This window comes from Gopherus flavomarginatus, chromosome 2, assembly GCF_025201925.1.
Source record: "Gopherus flavomarginatus isolate rGopFla2 chromosome 2, rGopFla2.mat.asm, whole genome shotgun sequence".
Lineage (NCBI taxonomy): Eukaryota > Metazoa > Chordata > Testudines > Testudinidae > Gopherus > Gopherus flavomarginatus.
Window position 1 is genome coordinate 63,363,207 of NC_066618.1, and position 21,836 is coordinate 63,385,042.

Sequence of the window (21,836 nt, forward strand, 5' to 3'; positions counted from 1 at the left end):
TTTTTGTTTAAGTCTGATCCTTTGGTATATCTGATGGTCCCATATTACCCAGGAGCGAGTCTAGGAGCACTGCAAGCGAGTACACCTTTAACTTCAGAAGTAAGTAATAGAGTAATTTGTTCAAAATTTCAGCAAAGTTTTTTTTAACAAATATTTAAACCAACTTGATCCTCTTTTCTCTTATTTCACCTTTTTGTTTGCTGCCCAGTAATGTGGCCATATAACTTGCATTCATGGTTGATGCGTGATAAAATCCTGCAAAGGAAAATGACAGTTTGTGTTTTTATGAATACCTCAATTTAGTGTCCAGTCACTGGGGTTGGGATTTTCAAATGACCCTGGAGGTGGGGATCTTACTTACTTACGCTCCTTTGAACATTCCAGCCTTTGTTGTTGTTGCTATCCTTTAAAAATATATTGGCAAGCAAATTTTAAAATACTATGATCATGATTACTCTTGTCTGAGTTTTCGTCCTATCATTTTCTTTCCTACCTATCCTTCCCTCAGATGGCTTGTTTACCGTTGAAAGTCATTTGGCTGCATAGCCTTCTTTTTAAATAAATGGTCATAAGTTTTGTGAATGGCTTTTTCTCTTGCATTGCTTGTCAGGACAGAGCCAGTTATGAATCCTTATATCCAAACGGGTATTTACATTTGTTTTCAAAATGATTAATCCAGGTATGACTGGGTTCTTTTTTGACTGGCTCTGCAACTCTTTAGAATCTTACCAAGTGTCGTGTAGTTTCCCATTCAGAATACTTGCAATGGTTCTGCACGGGAAGCATGCTGAGTTTTTTCTTTTGGCTCCTTCAGTTTTTAAAAATGTTTATTTTCATCAGGAAATATTGAAAGTGATGGAAGGAGTGGCACGTGGTCTGCATACGCTGCACAAAGCTAATATAGTTCATGGATCTCTACATACAAATAATGTGTTTGCTGTGAATCGAAAACAAGGAATAGTTGGAGACTTTGACTTCACCAAATCAGTGGTAAAATATTTTTTCAAATATATTCAAGGATTTCCTTAATCTCACTCAGAATTCTGCATTATGAGTTGTATCGTGAATGCCTTTGCTATTTTTTTGGTATCCCTTATTGTGAAAATATAAAGGTAGATTTTATTAACAAATTCGTCATTTGCTAGTGTATTTTGAATACTACTTCAAATGTGAAAGCATGCCAAAAGTGGGCAAACTACGGGCCATGGGCCACATCCTGACCACAGGACCCTCCTACTCGGCCCCTAAGCTCCTGCCCTGGGAGGCTAGCCCCCAACCCCTCCCCTGCAGTTCCCCCTCCCGTGCAGCCTCAGCTCACTGTGCTGCCAGCACAATGCTTTGGGAGGCAGGGGTTTGAGCTCTTGCCGGGCAGCACAGCTGCCGAGCTGCAGCCTGACCCGGTGCTCTGTGCTGTGTGGTGGCGTGGCTGGCTCCAGTTGGGTGGCATGGCTGCCTGTCCTGGTGCTCTGGGCGGTGCGTCTGTAGTGCCGCCAACCATGAGTGCTCCAGACAGTGTAGTGAGGAGGGGGCAGGGAGCAGCAGGGATTGCATAAAGGGCTGGGGAGTTTGGGGTGGTGGTAAGGGGGTGGGGGTGTGGATAGGGGTCAGGGTGGTCAGAGGGCAGGGAACTGGGAGGGGGTTGAATGGGAGCAGGTGTCCCGGGGGGGCAGTCAGGAAGGAGAGGAGGGGTTGGATGGGCGGTGGGGGGCAGTCGGGGGGGGAGGGCCTGGGGGCGGTCGGGACCGGGAGGAGTGGATGGGGCAGGAGTCCTGGGGGGGCCGTCAGGGGACGAGAAGCGGAGGAAGGTCATATGGGGGCAGGGGCCAGGCCACACCTGCTGGTTGGAGAGGCACAGCATCCCCTAACTGGCCCTCCATACAATTTCAGAAACCCAATGTGTCCCTCAGGCCAAAAAGTTTGCTCGCCCCTAGTGTATGCAATGATTCTGAATAATTCCAAGATAATGTTATAAGTACTGGTGGAATAAGTTTCTGTAGGCACTATAACCTGAAAAAATACGATCTTTACTGAGTATGGCCCTGGTTCAGCAAAGCAGTTAACAAAAGAACACGAGTATTGTTGTATTGGGTCAGCCTTGTCCAGGTCTAGGTTTGTCTAGTCCAGTCTCCAACAGTGGCAGCTAAATTCTCTGAAGATTGTGTCTGCACTGAGCATGTTCCATCCCTGGGCCTCAGGGGCTGGTCAGGACTTTCTCAGCAGTTGCTCCTCCTGGCAGTCATGGAGTGTGGTTGTGCTGGGCACAAGAACTGAGAGCAGGAAGTGTCTCTGGTGTGCTGTAGGTAATCCTGGAGTCCAGGCAGCCAGGAGGAGGAGGAGGAGAGATGCAGCTGACTCAGATGTGGACCTGAGACAGAAAAATCAGGAAGCCTGGCAGAATTGAGACTAGAACCTAGTTCTTCTGAGTCCCAGTCCAGTGCTTTACTGCAAGCCCCACCTTCCTTCTCTGGGCTGAGAAGGAATGCTGCCCCTCTAGAGTTATGTACAATAAGGCAGCCAGCTGGATATCTTTACATACCTCTTCAAATTTCTGCAGATTACATTTTTGATAAGTGGGTCCTGTGTGCTGTAGTCTGTTAATATGCTTTGTGGTTACCTACCCTTTGTTCTCGAGTTGTATGTTGCTATCAAAGTTCTGACCGTGTATAGAATGGCTTAGAGAAACATCGGAGAACAGTAACTTCTCAAATGTCCTTTATTTCAACCATAACATCGCAGTCTGTGTTTCTCCTGGTACTGGAGTATCTTTTCATGTGTAGATTTTGGTATTAGAATTGTTATTTTTCATGACGTGTGAGCAAGAACCAGCTAGTCCTGTGTTTTAAGAGTGATGCTTCATTGCCTTTATTCCGCCTCTGCTCCAGTCCCCTGTTTGGGCCATCATTGAAGGAAAGAAATGTAAGGCAAAGGTGTTCATGTGAAATCGTGGGGAATGGGAAGGAAAGTTCATTTTACTGTACTGCCAGTTTGGCTTAGAATTGCTGATCGTAATATTGTCCCTTCTAGGATCAACGTGCCTCTGCGAACTCTATGGTAGTGGGTAACTTGAACTTAATTTCACCTGAATTGAGAATGGGACACCTGGCATCTCCATCCTCTGACATGTATGCCTATGGCTGCCTTCTATTCTGGGTACGTTATTGCGTATGAAAATGACGTTTTGTTAATATCATGAAAATATAGTAGGCATTATAAATAGCAATAAATGTTATGTCCTTTTTCTGTTTAAACCTGTCCTATTGTAATGAATGCTCGTATTTTAAATTGAGTGCTGTGAGCAGAGGGAATGGGAATTTGGTCTGTGAGCAGAAGAATGCATTTTTCAATACAATTTACAGTGTGCCTTGTCTCCCTAAACAGCAGCACTTAATAAAATGAGGTTTTTGTTCTGTATACTGCAGCTTGTCAGTACTATTATATTTCTTATCCTTTCTGTGTAAGCTGCTTTCTCTAGCTTCATCTGCAGGTCAGTAGATAGTTGCCTTCATTTTCCATCCCTCCTGTGATCTGAATGAAGAATGGGATTGTCAGGTGCTCTTTTTCCTGCAGTAGCACTTGGATGTCCATTCCAGCTGTGGTATCAAGTCAAGGAAGAGAAAATGCCCCATTTTCAGTTCGTTACTGGGTTATGTTAAGTAATATGCTCTGCTGTAACTCATGCTACCCGGATCCATCCTGGTTTTCTGTTGCTTTACTTCTGTTCCCCTTTGCTTAGGGTTCTGAGGATTCTAAGAACATAAATATGGCAGTTGTAGAGTGTAGCAAGCTGCCAACTCACAGGCGCAGCGCCTCCTGCTGGTCAATCTGGGAATTAGCTCATCCAGCTCAGGAGCACCCTTTTCTGGCCGATTTCTTCCCTGCCTTTACCTGCTCTTCTGCAGTCCCTTTATCTCCTCCAGTTCAGGCCCTGCGTCCCTCCTGGACCACAGTGCCACTTACCTTGGGGTACTGCCCCCCCCCAGCAATGTCCTCAAAATCTCGGTCTCCTCTCCTCAGGGGAACCCCAACCCCCTATACCCACCTTGCCTCTGGCTACTGCCAGTCATCATCTAGGCCCTTCTCTGAGGGGCAAACTGCAGTCTGTAATGGCCACTCATCACTGGCAAGGGGGTTAGACCTGCTGCCTTTCTAGCCCCAGCTGCCTCCTTGAAGCCCTAGTACCTCCCCTGGCCTTTAGCAAGGCTTCAGCCTGGGGACTCAGCAGGCCAGAGCTCCTCAGCTCTGTCTTCCCTTCCCCAGCCCTCTCTGCCTCAGGTACCCTGCCTGGTCTCCCAGGCAGCCTGGTCCTCTCTGCTCCCCAGCTGGAGCAAGAGTCTCTAGCAGGCAGCTAGGTCCTTCTTGCTCCACTGCTGGAGCAAAACTCTCACGGTTCCTTACTCGCAGCCTTCTTACCAGGGCCAGCTGTGTCCTGATTGAACTGGCCACACCCGTGGCCAGCTCCCCAGCCAGCCTCCCTAAGCTGCTCTCACTCCTTTTATCCCAGGAGCGTGGTAACCACCCCATTACACAGAGATACGTTTGTGCAAAATTCTAATTTGGAGAGGCTCTGTCATAAGGGTCAGTATTATGAATCTGGGAATTTGGAGAAATGCCTAGGAAGCAGGGGTGGAGAACACAGTGTAGCTGTGCCCAGCAGTCCACCACAGAAGCCCTCTAGAATTTTTAATAAAATTTTTATTCCTATCTCTTTCACTGATTTACTGTTTAATGAGAATCCCAAGATCATTACATGGTGTCAGAAGTGCCCTATGAAAAGGAGACTGTAGTAATTATGAGGCTTACTCTTGTGTTTAATACAGAAAGGGGAACGTGGAGCAGCAAACAGAGAAGGACAAAGGCTATTGTATGTATTTTATGAGCACAAAAGTAGCTCTACTAGCTTAAGAAGGGAAGAGTGCTCAAAACAGATGTGTTGCAACCTCCATCCAGTCTGCAGTTGATGGGCAAATTCTTCAGAGATCTGAAAAAAATTCCGACAGAGATTTGAATTGTGCTTAAGCAGCCATAGAGGCAGAGGAAAAAAATTATAAAGTGAAATCATCAGTCTTTTTAATGATGTTGGCGAGGATGCTTTGGACATTTGTAACAATTTTAAGTTTGAAGAAGATGAAAGCATGAAATTAAATAATATTTTGACTAAATTTGAGGAACATTGCATGCCAAAAAGGAATGAGATCTTTGAGAGAGACAAATTTTTTACATGCATTCAAAAACCTGGTAATATCATACAGCAATATGGGACAGAATTAAGGAGACTCAGTAAGACCTCTGACTTTGGTGAGCTGACGGAGTTTCAGGTCAGAGATCAAATAATTTGTGGCATTCAAGACAATGTGTTAAGAGAGACAGAGCTCCGTGAAGTAGATATAACTTTAGGAAAAGGTCTCCAGATATGCAGAGTAGCAGAAACTATGAAAATGCAAACCAAAGAACTGAATTCACATTTGCACTCTGTGATAAACTCAGTGCTGAGCTCACAAGGATGGAAGCAATGCAAGTAATACAAAAAATTGAAGAGCCAGTGGAATGGGTAAGCTCCCTAGTTATTGTGGAGAAAAATAATGGCAAGCTGCACATATGCTCAAGTCCAAGAGACCTCAATAAAGCTATAAAAAGAGAACATTTCGAACAGGGCCATCCCTAGAGATTGTGATGCCCTACGCAGCCCCACTGCGTGGGAACCGGCCCTGGAGCAGCCAGTGCAGGAAGGCAGCAGGGGTTGGGCCCACCCCCGCACTCACGGGGCAGCCGGAAGTCGAGTGGCCCAGCCCCAACCTGCTCCATTCTGCTCCCTAGGCTCCCAGGTTTGGGGGGAGAGGGGGAACCGCCCCCCAGCACTCACCAGTGGCGCTGCTAGGAGCCGGCAGAGCAGAGTGCGCTGGAGCCAGGTTGCTCTGCTTTGCACCACCCGGTGAGTGCAGGGCAGGCCTGACCCCTGCTGCAGTCCCCCAGGATGCATAGCTCAGAGGGTGGGGTTTTGGGGGGAAAGGGACGGAGTGGGGGCTGGACAGGAGTGGGGCGGGGGCTGAGGGGAAGGGGTGGGGCAGGGGCGGAGGCAGCTTTCCTGGGCCCTGCTGTGCGCAGCCCACGAGGGGCCGGCTCAGCCATCTGGGGGATTGGGCTGGCTGCTGGAGCTGGACGCAGCATGCAGCTGCATAGGACACCAGGAAATTTGGGGCAATTTGGTGCCCCAAATTTCCTGGTGCCCTACACAACTGCGTAGTTTGTGTATGGGTAGGGATGACCCTGATTTCAAACTACCAACTAGATAAGAGATTATGCTTCAGTTTGCAAGTGCATGATATTGCAATAAATTGGATGCATTCTCAGAATTTTGGCAGCTAAAATTAACTGAAGGAAACTCAAAGCTATGCACATTTAATACCCGATTTGGAAGATATAGATTCTTACACTTACTCTTCAGCATAGCTTCAGTGCCAGAAGTGTGCCACAAAACCATACATATGATCTGTGAATGCATTAATGATGTTGACACCTCAGTAGATGGTGCCATAATCTGGGACTCAAAGAGGATGATGATTGTAGACTTCAGGAAGTCTTGGTTGCAACTAGAGCCACTAAATTGAAACTAAGTAGGGAGAAATGTGTTTTAGGGGTTTAGGAGTTGCAGAACTGACTTTTGTTGTAGATATTTTTTCCAATGAAGGTGTAAAACCTGATGATAAGATTTCAGCCACTGAAAGGATGCCTCATCCCCAGTCAAAGAAAGATGTCCAACAGTTCCTGGGAATGATTAATTGTCTTGTGAAATTCATACCTAATCTGTCTACAAAAGCAGCAGCTTTGAGGAAACACCCAGAAAAGCAAGAACGGTACTGGGGTGCACAACAGGAGAAATCTGGGAAGGCTTGAAACAACAGCTGATGCACGAGCCCGTGATGAAGTTCTATGCACCGGGCAGGCTTATTAAAATTTCAGCAGATGCTTCACAGTCTGGGTTAGATGTAGTGATTTTACAGAAACAAGAGGACTGTTTGCAATCAGTAGCGTAGGCATCCAAATCATTGACTGATTCACAAACAAGATACATACAGATTGAGAAGGAGCTTTTAGGAATATTGTTTACCTGTGAAAGAGTCAATCAATATATTTGTGGCTAGACAGTGGTTGTTGAAATGGACTCACCCCTATTAGTATTATTTGACAAACGACTAAATGGCTGTACCTTAAGGCTTTAAAGAATGATGATAAAGCCAAAAAGTATGATTTGGTTGTAGCCTACATGCTTGGTAAATTCTTGTTCACTGCAGATGCACTTTCCAGAGCAGTAACTCCCGCTACTAAATCAGAGAGGACCTTGGAGATAGAGATGCAGGCCTATGTAGATTCGGTTTGTAAAGTCAGTTCCCTTAGGTAACAAGAAACTGCAGCAGATAAGAGGGGAAACAGAGAAAGATGAATCACTGGGGATCCTTTAAGAAGTTATCATTATAGGGTGGCTTGAAGCAGGGTGGATTTGATTTAAATAACTAATCAGGAAGACTCGATTTAATCATGGATTTCTACATAAAAGTACATTATTGTTGGTTGTTTTAACCTTAATACATATTCTTCACAACTCAGAGATAGATGTGGGTTTTGTTTTTAGAAGGTACACACTATATATTTTTAAGTAATTTATTTTGAAAGCTTTTCAGATTAGTTTTACAGCTATAGCAGAAAATGAATGATCGGTTATTTCATTTACCAAAGGTGATTGAAGCAGATATTTATGTAGTCATTGAGAAGTGAACTATCTCCAATTCAACAGGTTAATCATTGATATTTGGAGGATTTTCTTGCCATGCTGTATTAGGAGGAGAACATCACCAGAGAGATATTTTAAATTATTTTATTTAACTAAAACAATAATATTACATATTCTGGATTTTTTTCCTTCAAAAGCAAACATATATTTTAACAAAACAAGCATATGAATTTTTGAGTTTAGTAAAACATCCAAGTTTTTTAAAATCAGGTTTGTTTTTGTTAAAATTGTTTTTAACTAAAATAGTTAAATGAATTTTTTTTAAACAAAAGAAAAATTAAATCAACTATGTCAGCCAAATCAACATGAGAAACTTAAAATATTGGCTTCTGCAGCTAATTCAGTCATCTTCACCTTCATTTTCCTCTTTGTGCATAGTCTGGAAAAGAAAAACAAGCTTTCCTGCTTTTTCAGGTCCCAAATGATTTCTCAATTTGGAATGAATTAGTCCAAAGGGAGAAAATACTCTTTCTACACCGTCGGAAAAAGCTACTGCTGTTTAAAGTGAGATTATCACAGTCTCTGAATCAGAGTGCTTAAATTACTTCCACCAGTTGACTGGTGTGACTTTCCTTAAAACATCATCAGCAGACATATATTTCTTGAATGGTTCACCCATGGCTCTAAAGTTTATTATAGTTGGCATTATGGAGGGATGATTGCTGGATGTCCATGTCAATAGCCAGCTCCTCCTCTTCAGCAGTTAAGGTTTGACCCTGGTACTGAGTATTGAGAATATTTGCAAGAAAATGAGCTGGAGATAGTGCTTGTCCCATTGGTTTTTTTAATGCTTGTAATTTAACTCGGTCGTTGCATATTTCTCTTTTTAAGCTCTTGCTCAGTTCCTTCCAATTTTCAACAGCGTCAGTAATAAAACAGCTATTTCCCTGCATTTTGTTCAAGGCTACAGAAATAGGCTTCAGGGTACTCAGCATGTGTTCAATATTTCTCTTAAGCCCAATATTGAAAACTTTGGCTGTGACAGTGCCATCTATTTTTTCACGATTTTGTTCACAAACTGTCATCAGATTAGACCAATTCTTGATATAGTGTTCAAAACAGTCCTCTACTGAGTTCCATCGCACATCTTGTGGGAGAGTTAGCTTGGTTCCTCCCACTTTTTTCCTTACATCATCTTGTCAACTGTCTGAAATGGGCCATCTTGAGTATCACTACAAAAGTTCTTTTCTTTTTCTCCTGCTGATAAGAGCTCATCTTAATTAGCTTCTTAGAGTTGGTATGGCAACTTCCATGTTCTCTGTATGTATATATATCTTCTTATATCTTCTTACTATATGTTCCTCTGATGAAGTGGGCTGTAGCCCACGAAAGCTTATGCTCAAATAAATTTGTTCGTCTCTAAGGTGCCACAAGGACTCCTGTTCTTTTTTCAGACTCTAATGAAAGGCTGATACAGAGAAAATCAGGGAGGCAGATTTTAAAGTCCTAAAAGACTCATGGAGACTTGCTAAAGTGAAAAGGAGGAGTATTTGAGGAAAGTGAATGGTAAAGACTTACTCTAGAGTGATGTGCTGATAACCTCTCCTCTCTAGGTCGTTGAGTTAATGGAAGTGTACTAGATGGTTTATTTAATGTATATGTTGTTAGATAGTTGCTAGCTGTGTTTATTTTCTTGATGATTTATTTAGGAAATGACTGGTAAAAATTAAGCAGTCTCCGTGTTTGTAAATGGGATTTATTTCTAGTAAAATAAGAAATTCTTAAATCCAAAACTAACAAATGTTTAATCAGCATGACAGCAGCTAGTTGTAATTTATTAATGGAATAGGGCTCGTGTGTTTTCAGCAGTTTAAAGCCACATTAAAGGTGGTTGAAAAAGAGTTTTCATAGTATACAAGGGCCGGGCATGCGTGGCATAATAAATAGGTTAAAGTATATGGATTCCTGCATAAAGGGAGTAATGTGAATTGTACATACAGAACACACCATACTTAGAATAAAAAGAATGCAACACAAGCTTTAGGCCAAAATAAGTTCAACCCTAAATTCAGTGCTGATGTAAGCAGGTGTTGCCCCTATTTCTCAGTATTCTGGAAAGAGGTTCATTGATGGAGTTAAGAATGGAGTGGTAACGTCTGCTGTGCCTTTATCCAGCATTGACTGCTAAGCAGTGCCAGTGGCCACTGGAATGCTACTGAAGAACACTTTGGTACTAGAGAGGTTTCTTCCTGGTGAACTGTAAATTCTATGTCCTTTCCTTGCATAGCCACTGGGAGTGTGTAGGGGGGAGGGAAATCACCTGGTACTTTTCACAAGGAAAGAAACCCTTCTATTCCAGAACTACTTTAAAATGTTGTTCATAGCTGTAGAAAAATGAGCTAGGGAGTTCCTAGTGGGTGCAGGAGTTAGTGGTGGCTGGCAGAGTGAAGCAAAAAAGTGTGTGTGGGAGGGAAGCAGGGGGCTGAGGAGTGGCACACATTGGAACATGGCTAACAGCTGCAACTGTACCAGTGTGCCTAGAAAGAGGCAGGAAAAAGTGGCCAATATGGGAGGAGGAGGAAAAGTGAATAAAGAGGCGCAGAATTGGCAGGTGAAGGCTGGCTCTACCTAAAGAAAGGTTTGTAATATGATATGACAATAGCAGCCCTCTGAAATCTCATCAGTTCCATAGATACATGTCTGTTTCCGGCCCAAATTCCAGATTGATTAATACACATGTAATCATATAATTGGCCCCTTGTAATTCAAATTGATATGGTAGCTTCCCCATACCTCACTGGGTCACAGCTGAGAATGTCAAATTCAGGACAGACTGCTGAGAAATAGGGCAGACTCATTCCAAACTGGTAGTTATTCTATCATTAGATTATACCAAGCCAATAACGAAAGTGAACTTCTGTATCACCACACTGGTCACACCACAAGAGGTCAAAAATGCAGTCTCCTTAGGCATTCCAGCCCTTAGCTCACCACCCAGACCCTGGACTTTATGACCAGTGGTTACTGAAAACCAATTTTATCAGATATAGAGTCCTTCCAATCCCAAGGGATCAGCCACATAGCCAGGTCAATATATAACTCAGATCTTACTCAATAATCACATTGATACCAATCCTTTAGTAGCTAAAACTAAAGGTTTAATAATATAAAAAAAGTGGGAAAAGAAGAGTTATTAAATGGTTAAAGGATTATAGACATACAAGTGATTTTCAGTGTTCATAGATCAGGATCACAGCAGTAATGGAATAAACTGCTGGCTTGCAAAAGTCTCTCTGGAATCAGATTGGGGGTCATCGGTCCTTGGTTAAAGCTTCCTTGTTAGAAATCCAATGCAGAGAAATAAAGCAGGAAATGGAGACAAAATGAAGATGTTTAAGGGGTCTTTTATATCCTCTGCCATTTACATGGAATTTTTACTGTCCCAAACAAAGCCCATAGCCCCTTTTGTGGAAAGTTACTGGCTCAAGATGGATTCCAGGGTAACATGAGCATGTCACATGTTTTGCTGAGTCACAGAGGTTGGCCATTGGTCCCTTGGTGTCTGAGGAATCTTCAGGGAGAGCTGCCTGGAAGGGATGAGTTTATTCTACAGCCTGTTGTGAGAACTGAGTGTCCTTGATGGGCTATCAACACATGAGTGTAAAGCCTTGATGTAAATCTATTTGAGAGGAGTCACCCACGAACAAACACATATGAGATACAAATAATAGCCAATATTCAGAACTTTAGCTATAAAGATGATACGTAGATCTAACCAGGATAATCATATTTGGTAGCTTTGTAACTTTTCCGTTTTCACCTTACATGGCACACTTTGTATAAGTTTTGTTACAGTTGTGGTTATATCAATTATATAAATGGTCATATTCAATCATACAGCATCACAGGTTGTATTTATTGTTTGGCACAAACTCTTATGCAGTGATACTGTGCAGCATTAAACAGCTGCCACGGTTTTGTCCCAGACTCAGCAGAAAGGATGTAATATCCCTCATTGGTCAGTACTGTAGATTGCTATTTGCCATCAGAGGCGAGGTAAGTCTCTGTTTAGTCAGTATTGTGCACTTTACTCCAAACTTCAAAAGAAGTTGTCAGATTGTCAATATTTCCAAGGCTCTTGCAACATGGACCAGCCAATAACTGAGAATTGAGACATTGCCATTCTCAGTTTTTTTCCATGAGGTTTTAGAGTTGTGGGCTCAAGCACTGTTCCAAACAGTAAAGGCTCATAGGCCTAGTATACATATGTTTCCATCTTGGTCTGAAGATGTTTCTCCTACAAGCCTCCTTTGGGCATAGTTTAGAATTTTTTACAAGGCAGTCATGACAAGAACCTTATTGCTCTTATGGGTAGGATACAGGTGTGACTGAGGAGTGGCAGACAGGGCTGATCATCTTACAATATACTAGTAGGGCTTCTTCTAGTAGTACATCTACAACCAGATCCTTGACTCTGGAGTGTGAATCTTGTTTTTAAAAGGCTCTGCTCACTTCCCTTGGAGCCTCTGTTGGCTTTATCTACTTTTGATACTAAAAATAAATTTTTTAGTGGTTATTATATCTGTGTGAATAATGTAGGTGGCCTGAAAGCCCCCTTTTGGGTTTTCCAGTACTGTGAGTCTGTACTTAAGATTTTTGGAGACTTTTCTTCCAAAGCTAGTATTCCCATTTCATTTGGAAAAAGATCTCCTTGACCAGTTTTTACCCCTCTGTAAAACTAGAGGTGAGATATTAGCATGCGTTAGAGATGAGACTCTAATTTTTTTCTCTGAACCATGTACAATCATATTTGAAGTTATGCAGGGATTGTATTTTTAACTTGCAGCTATTTGCTGGAGACCAAGAATTTAAAATTAAGGAAAATGGAACCCCTGAAGTGGATGAACTTAATATGGTATGTGAACTTCCTTATCTGGCAGCTAAGTCAGAGAGACAGAATATAGGCCAGTGCTGTTTAGTTGGTTTTATTAAATGTTTGATTAAAATGCCATGTTTATAAAATGTTTAATTGACATTTGGGCTGTAAGAATTCTCAATAGCATACACAAATGGAATCATTATTGAAAAGGTGGAAGAGGCTGAAGTTCTCTTCATATTTGACCCTGTTCTCCACAAGAAATAAACCACTTGCCTCTAATGTGTTAATCTAGTGAAGCTAGTTTACATGCATACAATTTTACAAGTTTAAGGCAAAACTTTCAAATGTGGATGTCTTAAATTATGTACCTAAATAAGGATCTGTTTGTTTTTTTTCAGAGGTGCTGAACATCAACATTTGAAAATTTTGGCCTTAGTGCTTCCTAACTGCTTTAAGAAGTATGTTCTCATGTTAATGCTGAAGGATTACCCTGTAATTCTAATGGAAATTGCCTAATCTTTTTAAACTGTTCATTGCTATTACAAACATTTATTTTGTGCCCTTCACATGTAATTTAGGTGTCACTATCAAACACACACTAATTTGTTAATATTAAATTAGTATTTCATTAATATTAGCCATAAACTGGAAATCAACTATTTTATTGGTAATGTCAATTTTAGCAAACCGTTATATCTATTTGAAAAACTGCAAACCAGAATTGAAGAGGTGGTCTATGAAATAGCCTGGCCCTGTTCCATTTAAGGTTTTATGGATCTCCTTCCTTCTGTCCCTCTGTTTTCACTCTTTCCTATGCATTTGTTTCCCCATATACTTGTTTTTACCAAAGTCTTCAACAACCTCCCAGCAAAGTCCTGTGCCTAATTCACAATAGCCTGTTTGCCATTGTCACATCTTTAGTAAAAGTGTAAAAAAAAAATAAAAAAAAATCACACTATTTATACAATGATTACATGTACAAAAGTGACAGTCATCTAGCAATACAGCGTTTATTACAAATGTGAAACATTAACTGTGGAATAATGACAAAACCCTCATTTGGGCTGAGAAGCCATCCTTTAAACTAACAAGTTTAGCATATTGTGTGAAAGCTGTGCAGATTTATTAAAAGTTAAATGATTAGACTGTTGTGAAAACAGTATTGTAAGACAAAAACAAAACTGAATACTTCACATGAAAGTATCAGTTCTGACTGCCCTAGGAGTTAAAAAAAACAAAACAAAACCCAAAGTTTACCCAGAACCCTTTGTCCAGTGTATATTTCAGCACATTATTATGTTAGAGGAGACAATCTCTTTGAAATGGGACTTTGCTGAAATACCTAACACCCAATGTCAGGAAGGCTAACATAGCAGGATAAAGAAATCTGTCTGCAGTTTAACACATAGCAGGCATGATTATCCACTGTCATGCACCTTGCATAATCACTTGCATCTGTGCAAAAGACTGCCACAGGTATGAGTGGAGAATTCTGTGCAGTCACTTTGCACAGATATAAATGACTATCCAGAGTGCAAGGCAGTGGAGAATCATTCCAGCCTCTCTTTAAACCGGTGACATTGTTTAATTCTTAACTATTGAAAAAAATTAACTTCCCCCTTGCTACTTAGGGCATACAGAAAAACCTTAATTCTTCAGGAAAATGGAAATAACAAAATCCTCAGGCGATCAACATCATCATCTGGGTCAACAGTAGCTGTCATATAATTTCCGCTGTAAGAAAATATTAATTTTATCAAATGTACTCTGAGTTACGTGCATCCAACTCAAATGAGTGATTCCAGCTTGCCAAACTTTTTCTTCTCTGATCCAGTAGTTTAAATACATTTGGAGATATGAAGAAATGTTTTTTCTACCCAAAAACAATGAAGAATCCTTGTTGGGACTAGTAATGTATAATTTCCTTTTATAGTTTTTAACTGTTCCTTTCATCAGTGAATAAATTAGAATGCACCAGGCTATATTGTTCCAGTCAGTATATTATCATTGGTGGTTTGAGATTCATTCTTTCCGTGTTTTGTACATGAAGCATCTGAGTCCAGGGGGTAAGCCATCCATGCTGCTCTTGGATTCCAAGAATTTCAGTAAGAAAACTTGGAGTGCTTGCTCATGTCCATTCCAATGAAGGTGTACACCGCGTGCACCACTGCTGGCAAGTTTTTCCCTCAGTGGTATCCATTGGGTCTGCTGTGTTGCCCCTTGGAGTTGCACCCTCATAGTGCCGGTATATAGCATCCTGTTGAGCTGCTGCCCCGAGTTTCTTCTTATTGCCCATGATGGTCTCTGGAACTTCTGCTTGTCCTTGCGTTCAAGCAAGTACTCTCCTCAGTGGATTTTGCCTCCCTCCCACCCATGTATAGTTAATTATAGTAGCTAGGATTTACAATTTAGTGTTACTTAGTAGTTATTAGATTAGAACCCTGGTAAATATGGTTATCCTGGTACCAGGACATGCCTCGGTCCCCGGGGTTTAAGCCATGTGCATCTTACCATAAGCCCATGTCCATTCGTGATCTCCATTCTAGCTGCCCTAAGTGCTTGGGGGAAGCCCACCCATGGGAGCGCTGTAGGATTTGTAAAGAGTTCAAACCCTGTACCTTAAAGGACAAAGACCAGAGACTGAAATTCCTCATTATGGAGGTGGTTCTCCACACCTTGAAGCTGAGCCAAGCCGTCTTGGCACTGAGCACCTCTACCTCTGAGAGATAGGTAATGCAGCTTGGCCTCACTGGCACCGAGGAAGAACTCTTCATCCATGTTCTGGGACTTGTGGCTGTCATAAACAGATAGCTAAGGGTTAATGTCTCTTTCACCTGAAGCACCTGACCAGAGGACCAATCAGGAAACCGGATTTTTTCAACTTTGGGTCGAGGAACCATAAACCCCCTACAGGCCAAGGTGGATGCTATCCAAAAGTGGCCTGTCCCAAAGTCAAAGAAGCAGGTCCAATCCTTCTTAGGCTTGGCCGGATACTACAGGCGATTTGTACCACACTACAGCCAAATCGCTGCCCCATTGACCGACCTGACCAAAAAGACCCAGCCAAATGCCGTTAAGTGGACTGACGAGTGTCAAAAGGCCTTTACCCAGCTTAAGGCGATGCTCATGTCTGACCCTGTGCTCAGGGCCCCGGACTTTGACAAGCCATTCCTAGTAACCACAGATGCATCTGAGTGTGGTATAGGAGCAGTGCTCATGCAGGAAGCAACAGATCACAACTTCCATCCTGTCGTGTTTCTCAGTAAGAAACTGTCTGAGAGGGAAAGTCACTGGTCAGTCAGTGAAAAGGAATGCTATGCCATTGTGTACGCCCTGGAAAAGCTACGCCCATATGTTTGGGGACGGCGGTTCCAACTACAAACTGACCATGCTGCACTAAAGTGGCTTCATACTGCCAAGGGGAACAACAAGAAACTTCTTCGTTGGAGTTTAGCTCTCCAAGATTTTGATTTTGAAATTCAGCACATCACAGGAGCTTCTAACAAAGTAGCTGATGCACTCTCCCGTGAGAGTTTCCCAGAATTCAGTAGTTAAAAAGTGTTCTTAATATGTAGAAGTCTGTTAGTTATATACTTAGGAGTATATGTAAAGGTGCATGTGTTGTATTAATCTGTTTATTTTCAAGTTCTAGAAGGAAATCGCCGCCAGTGAGCTTCCCCACTGTCTGCAATTTGGGGGGCGTGTCATAAACAGATAGCTAAGGGTTAATGTCTCTTTCACCTGAAGCACCTGACCAGAGGACCAATCAGGAAACCGGATTTTTTCAACTTTGGGTGGAGGGAATTTAGTGTCTGAGTCTTTTGTCTGTCTGCCTGCTTTCTCTGAGCTTTGGAGAAGTAGTTTCTACTTTCTAGTCTTCTGTTTCTAAGTGTAAGGACAAAGAGATCAGAGAGTAAGTTATATGGTTTCTTTTCTTTGGTATTTGCATGAATATAAGTGCTGGAGTGCTTTGATTTGTATTCTTTTTGAATAAGGCTGTTTATTCAATATTCTTTTAAGCAATTGACCCTGTATTGTATCATCTTAATACAGAGAGACCATTGGTATGTATTTTTCTTTCTTTTTTTATATAAAGCTTTCTTTTAAGACCTGTTGGAGTTTTTCTTTACTTCAGGGAAATTGAGTCTGTACTCACCAGGGAATTGGTGGGAGGAAGAAATCAAGGGGAGATCTGTGTGTTGGATTTGCTAGCCTGATTTTGCATTCCCTCTGGGGGAATAGGAAAGTACTTTTTGTTTCCAGGACTGGAAACAGAGAGGGGGAGTCACTCTGTGTAGTTTCACAGAGCTTGTGTCTGTGTATCTCTTCAGGAGCACCTGGAGGGGGGAAGGGAAAAAGGATTATTTCCCTTTGTTGTGAGACTCAAGGGATTTGGGTCTTGGGGTCCCAGGGAAGGTTTTTCAGGGGGACCAGAGTGCCCCAAAACACTCTAATTTTTTGGGTGGTGGCAGCAGGTACCAGGTCCAAGCTGGTAACTAAGCTTGGAGGTTTTCATGCTAACCCCCATATTTTGGACGCTAAGGTCCAAAACTGGGACTAAGGTTATGATAGTGGCACTGTCAGGGTTCTCCAGCACAGAAGAGGGTTACGCCTCAAGAGGACGTCCGGCATGACTCCCAGGCACCAGTGCTGAAGAGAAAAAGCAAAGGAAAACGGACAAAGGGGCGCTCCCCGACTCTGGGGTCCGCCAGTCTCAGGGAAGTCGGCAGAGTGCAACTTGTGCCGGGCCATTTGCATTCAACAGCTTCCAGTTCAGTACCGTTGATTCCAGCCCAGGGAAGAGACTCATCAAGTCTGGTACCGTTGGACTCCCCACCGAGGGAGAGCCATCGGAGTACAGCCCTGGCACTTCCATCCATGGCAGGGCGTTCGAGGCAGCAAGGGAGCTATTATCTCTCACAATACTGCTTTCCCCCACCAAGTGAGATAGAGTACCAGAGGTGAGAACCTCCACGGAGCCGAGGCCCCAACTGCTGTCGAAGGGGAAACTGGTAATAACACAGCACTGATCACCTCCCTCCCACCACCAGTTAATACCACTGCACTCTGGTTGCCAAGAAGCAACTGCTCGCAGTCGGACTCTGAGGCGGAATCTTACGCTTTCCATGTGAACTGACACTGGTCCAACATGAGCTAAAGGTTCCCTCCAGTGGCCTGGCCAGCACAAGAGCAGATGCCTGTGCAATGGCGTTTCTGGAATCCCTAGGTGTTCCAACCAGTCCAGGGGTCACAGATGAGGAGATCATACTCCGTTGTGTCAGAATGTACAGCCCCTCTGCCATTCCCCTTGGTACAGGAATCATGACCTGGTACCGAGCCCGGTATCAATCTTCAAGACACGTCTCTCTTTTTTCAGAACAGACTGACTCTAAACTTCATAACTTGGAAGGATTCGAGGGCCATGCTGAAGTCCCTAGAGCTACAGACCTTGGCCCCATTGAGGAAACATTTTAAACCCCAAACATTGCCCTGTTTCTACTAGTCCCAATTGAGGTAGGATTTCCATAAGAGGTGGGGTAGGCGCTATAAGAGGAGGCCGCCTCCTCATTCCTTGTCGGCCCATGGGCCTGATCCTGCCAGACTATTGTTGGGATCTAAGCAGGCTTTGGGTGACCAGACATCCCATTTTTAGTCTATAAGGTAACATAGGACTCTTTGCCATTTTTAAAAGGACAGTCCCATATTTAAGTCCTCCTGCGGGTGTCCCAATTTTTTCATAAAAACGGGCAAATTGTCCTGTATTTTTCTGTCTACCCTCCATCATTCTAGTGAGTCCTGCTGCTGGCTGGATCCCTGCTTGCCAGTCACCCGCCCACCAGTGGTGAGTGGGGAGTCCAGTGGCTGATGATGGAGGTGGATGTGTAAGGCTGGTGGCGGGAGGACGATGCAGTGTGCAGGACTGGCCGTTCCTCCTGCCGGTCCGTCAGTGCAGCCGCCGCTGCATGCCAGCTCTCGGTGAGCAGGGCCCTGTCTCGTTTCTGGCCAGCGCTGGCTGCTGTGCACTGTGAGCTGCGGTGGCTGGTGACTGTTGGCAGGCACCAGCTGGCAGCCAGTTCCGTGTTGTCTCTGCTGCCCACCGATTGGCCCTTTACATGCTTCCTGTTTCGCGGTCCTCTCCCTGCTTTGCCCCTTCACCCGTCCCGCTCCCAGCACTGTGTGGAGAACTAGCTCTGGTCAGAGCGCTCAGCTCACCGGCAGCCTGGCCAGCAAGCTCCTTCCTTCCCCTACTGCCTCTGGCTGGGTCGGTGCCCCGGGAAAGCCCAAGACCCTCCTGCCTGGGGCACTGGCCAGGAGGAACCTAGCCCTTCACATGCCAAAGCCCTGCACAGCGCTGGCACAGTGGATCCTCTCAACCCCCTCAGCTAAGGCGAGGAGGGGAAGAGCTATTTCCACCGTGTTCATGCTCCGAGCCTGCAGGCTCCACAGCAGCCCCCAGGGGAGGGGCTTAGCACCCTCTTCAGCTGATTCCCAGGTTGGGCCCTCTCATGGATGTGTTTCTCCTCCCTTGGAGAGACCATCTCTATTATGTATTCCTCCCCTTTCCTCTCCTCTCATGTGCAAGGTCCTACTGAAGGTCTGAGGGGAAGGCATGAATCTGGTCCTGATTGCCCCGGCCTAGCCTCACCAGCACTGGTTTACCACCCTTCTGGACCTTTCGGTGGAAGCACCAATCAGCCTACTTCTTTCCAGATCTCATCTCCCAGGATCACGGATGTTTACATCATCCGAACCTCGAGTTCCTTCATCTTGTGGCCTGGAAGCTCCATGGCTGAACTCCTTGGAGGTAGCATGCTCAGGTCCAGTTCAAGAGGTTTTTCTAAGGAGCAGAAAACCATCCCCTTGGGTCACATACCTGGTGAAGTGAAAAAGGTTCTCAATCTGGTCAGCACAAAAAAGGTGCAGAAAGAGATCTTGCCCATGCATTCATCAGTACTGTGTATTCTGGACTACTTGCTACACCTGAAGCAGCATGGACTATCGGTATCTTCAGTTAGAGTCCACCCGGCAGTGATCTCGGCTTTTCACCCGTGGGTGAACAGCAGGTCCATCTTTGCAAACTCACTCTGGTAATCGCTTTCATAGCATCATAGAATATCAGGGTTGGAAGGGACCTCAGGAGATCATCTAGTCCAACCCCCTGCTCAAAGCAGGACCAATCCCCTGACAGATTTTTGCCCCAGATCCCTAAATGGCCTCCTCAAGGATTGAACTCACAACTCTGGGTTTAGCAGGCTAATGCTCAAACCACTGAGCTATCCCTCCCCCCTTCTCAAGGGGCTGCATAGGTTGTACCCATAGGTAAGACAGCTGATCCTGCCCTGGGACCTTAACCTGATGTTAAGACTCAGTGATCCCCCCATGGGAGCCCTTGGTAGCCGTCACCTAGACCAGAAGATTCTCGGAGATCAGGGCTCTTATTTCAGATCCTCCATACGTGGTCTTCAAGGATAAGTTCCAAATGCGCCCTCACCCAGCCTTTCTTGTAAAGATGGTGGTGCAGTTCCACAACAAGCAGGACATTTTTTTCCCAGTCTTCTACTGAAAGCCGCATGCCAATAGCCAGGAACAGAGGCTCCATTCATTGGATGTCAGGTGGCACTTGCCTTTTACATGGAAAGGGCTAAATCATTTAGGAAACTACTCAGTTTTTCATGGCAGAGGCAGACGGGACAAAAGGCCTCCCAGTCTCAGCTGAGAGAATTTAATCGTGGATCACTTCTTGTATCTGTGTGTGCTGCGTCCTGCTGAAAGTCTCTGCCCTCATCCTGACAACACATTCCACAAAGGCCCAAGCTTCTTCAGCTACATTCATGGCACAGGTTCCCGTCCAAGATATCTGTAGAGCAATAATATGGTCTTTGGTCTGCACTTTTGCAGCTTACTATGCCTTCACTCAGCAAGCCAGAGATGATACTGGATTTGGCAGAACAGTGCTACAGTCAGCTTGTTGTTGAACTCTGAACCTTCCTCCTACATCTGCTTGGGAGTCACTTACATTGGAATGGACATGAGAAGCACTCGAAGAAAAAACCCCACCCTCCTACTCCTCTGCCATAGTTGGCCAGCAGGAAAGAACTGAGGGGGCAGCCGGACTCTATATACTGGTGCTATGAGGGCACGACTCTAGGCGGCACCATTGCCAACTCGACGGATACCACTGAAGGAAAAATTCTCTGGTAGCAGTGGAGATGACGCGCACATACCTACATTGGAATAGACAGGAGCAGCACATCTTGAAGAACAACAGTTATGGAAGGTTAGTATCTGTTTTTAAACAAATTTCTCGTATGTCGGTTGATTCTTTCTGGGAGCCTCTCTCAGTCCTCTGGTTGTTAATCCTTGCCCCAGTTCTCTGGAAAATCCATTTTGGTTTTAAGGGCTTATCTATAATCAGTTTATTCAGAATAGTCTCATATGCCCATCCACAGACTCATGAAGGATTCATACTTTCTTTACAATCACAATCTCACCCCAAAGGAGTGAAATCACTTCTTATCTTACCATAAAAAAAATGTCATTGGTGAATGTTCTTAGCTGGCCATGAGAAGGAAGCAGAAGCTAGAGATGAGATACTATATAGATACTTATTTGACCTCAACTGATATCCTTCCGCTGACAGAATATCCACCACTGGGTTCTCCACCTCTACAGCCTTCTCCGCTTGCAAGTTTATTATGGGCCACCTCGTGCAGGAAGTCCTGGTGGGCATGGAGGTCTATGAGAGGGGGACCCGAGACTGCAGTGCCTGCCACCGCCTCATCAGGTGAGGAGGAGGAGGAGGCCACAGGGAGGAGAGGGTTATCTAGGGCCTCTTGCTGAACTAAGTCTAGCTGTCCTGTGCCAGCGACCAAAGGGCCTGGAGCAGGAACTGGTGTTGGAGGAGGTTGTGTAGTGGAAAGAGGAGCCACCACAGTCTCCATGCCTCCTGTGGTGGGCCAAGTGACTGTAGCCTTTGGCACTCGTGGCTCGGACAGAGCGGAGCGAGAAGCCCCAGACGAAGCACCCTGGGCTTGGTCGTATGCCCAGGGTGTCCAGAACGGCCATTGGGTGGGCCCTTGAGCAGGACCCTGCTCCTGCACTTGGCTATGGTCCACATGGAGGCAGTCAGAGAAGTGCAACCCTGCCTCCGATCCCGAAGAACGGGAAATGGAGTGGAGTGGGAAGGCCACGGAGGTGCCGAGTGGATCTGCGCTGTGTCACACCGATGGG

At 44.3% G+C, this 21,836-nt stretch overlaps 1 protein-coding gene across 4 annotated transcripts in view; it reads left to right on the plus strand.

Annotated features, from left to right (window-relative positions):
* STK31 (serine/threonine kinase 31) overlaps positions 1–21,836 on the plus strand; it is a 106,255-nt gene that overhangs the window by 78,648 nt on the left and 5,771 nt on the right. For all 4 annotated transcript variants that reach the window (XM_050938585.1, XM_050938584.1, XM_050938586.1 and 1 more), the window contains 4 exons: positions 13–99; positions 841–990; positions 3,025–3,150; positions 12,573–12,641. In XM_050938585.1, the coding sequence (XP_050794542.1) occupies positions 13–99; positions 841–990; positions 3,025–3,150; positions 12,573–12,641 (432 nt within the window). The remainder of the gene's footprint in view (positions 1–12; positions 100–840; positions 991–3,024; positions 3,151–12,572; positions 12,642–21,836) is intronic.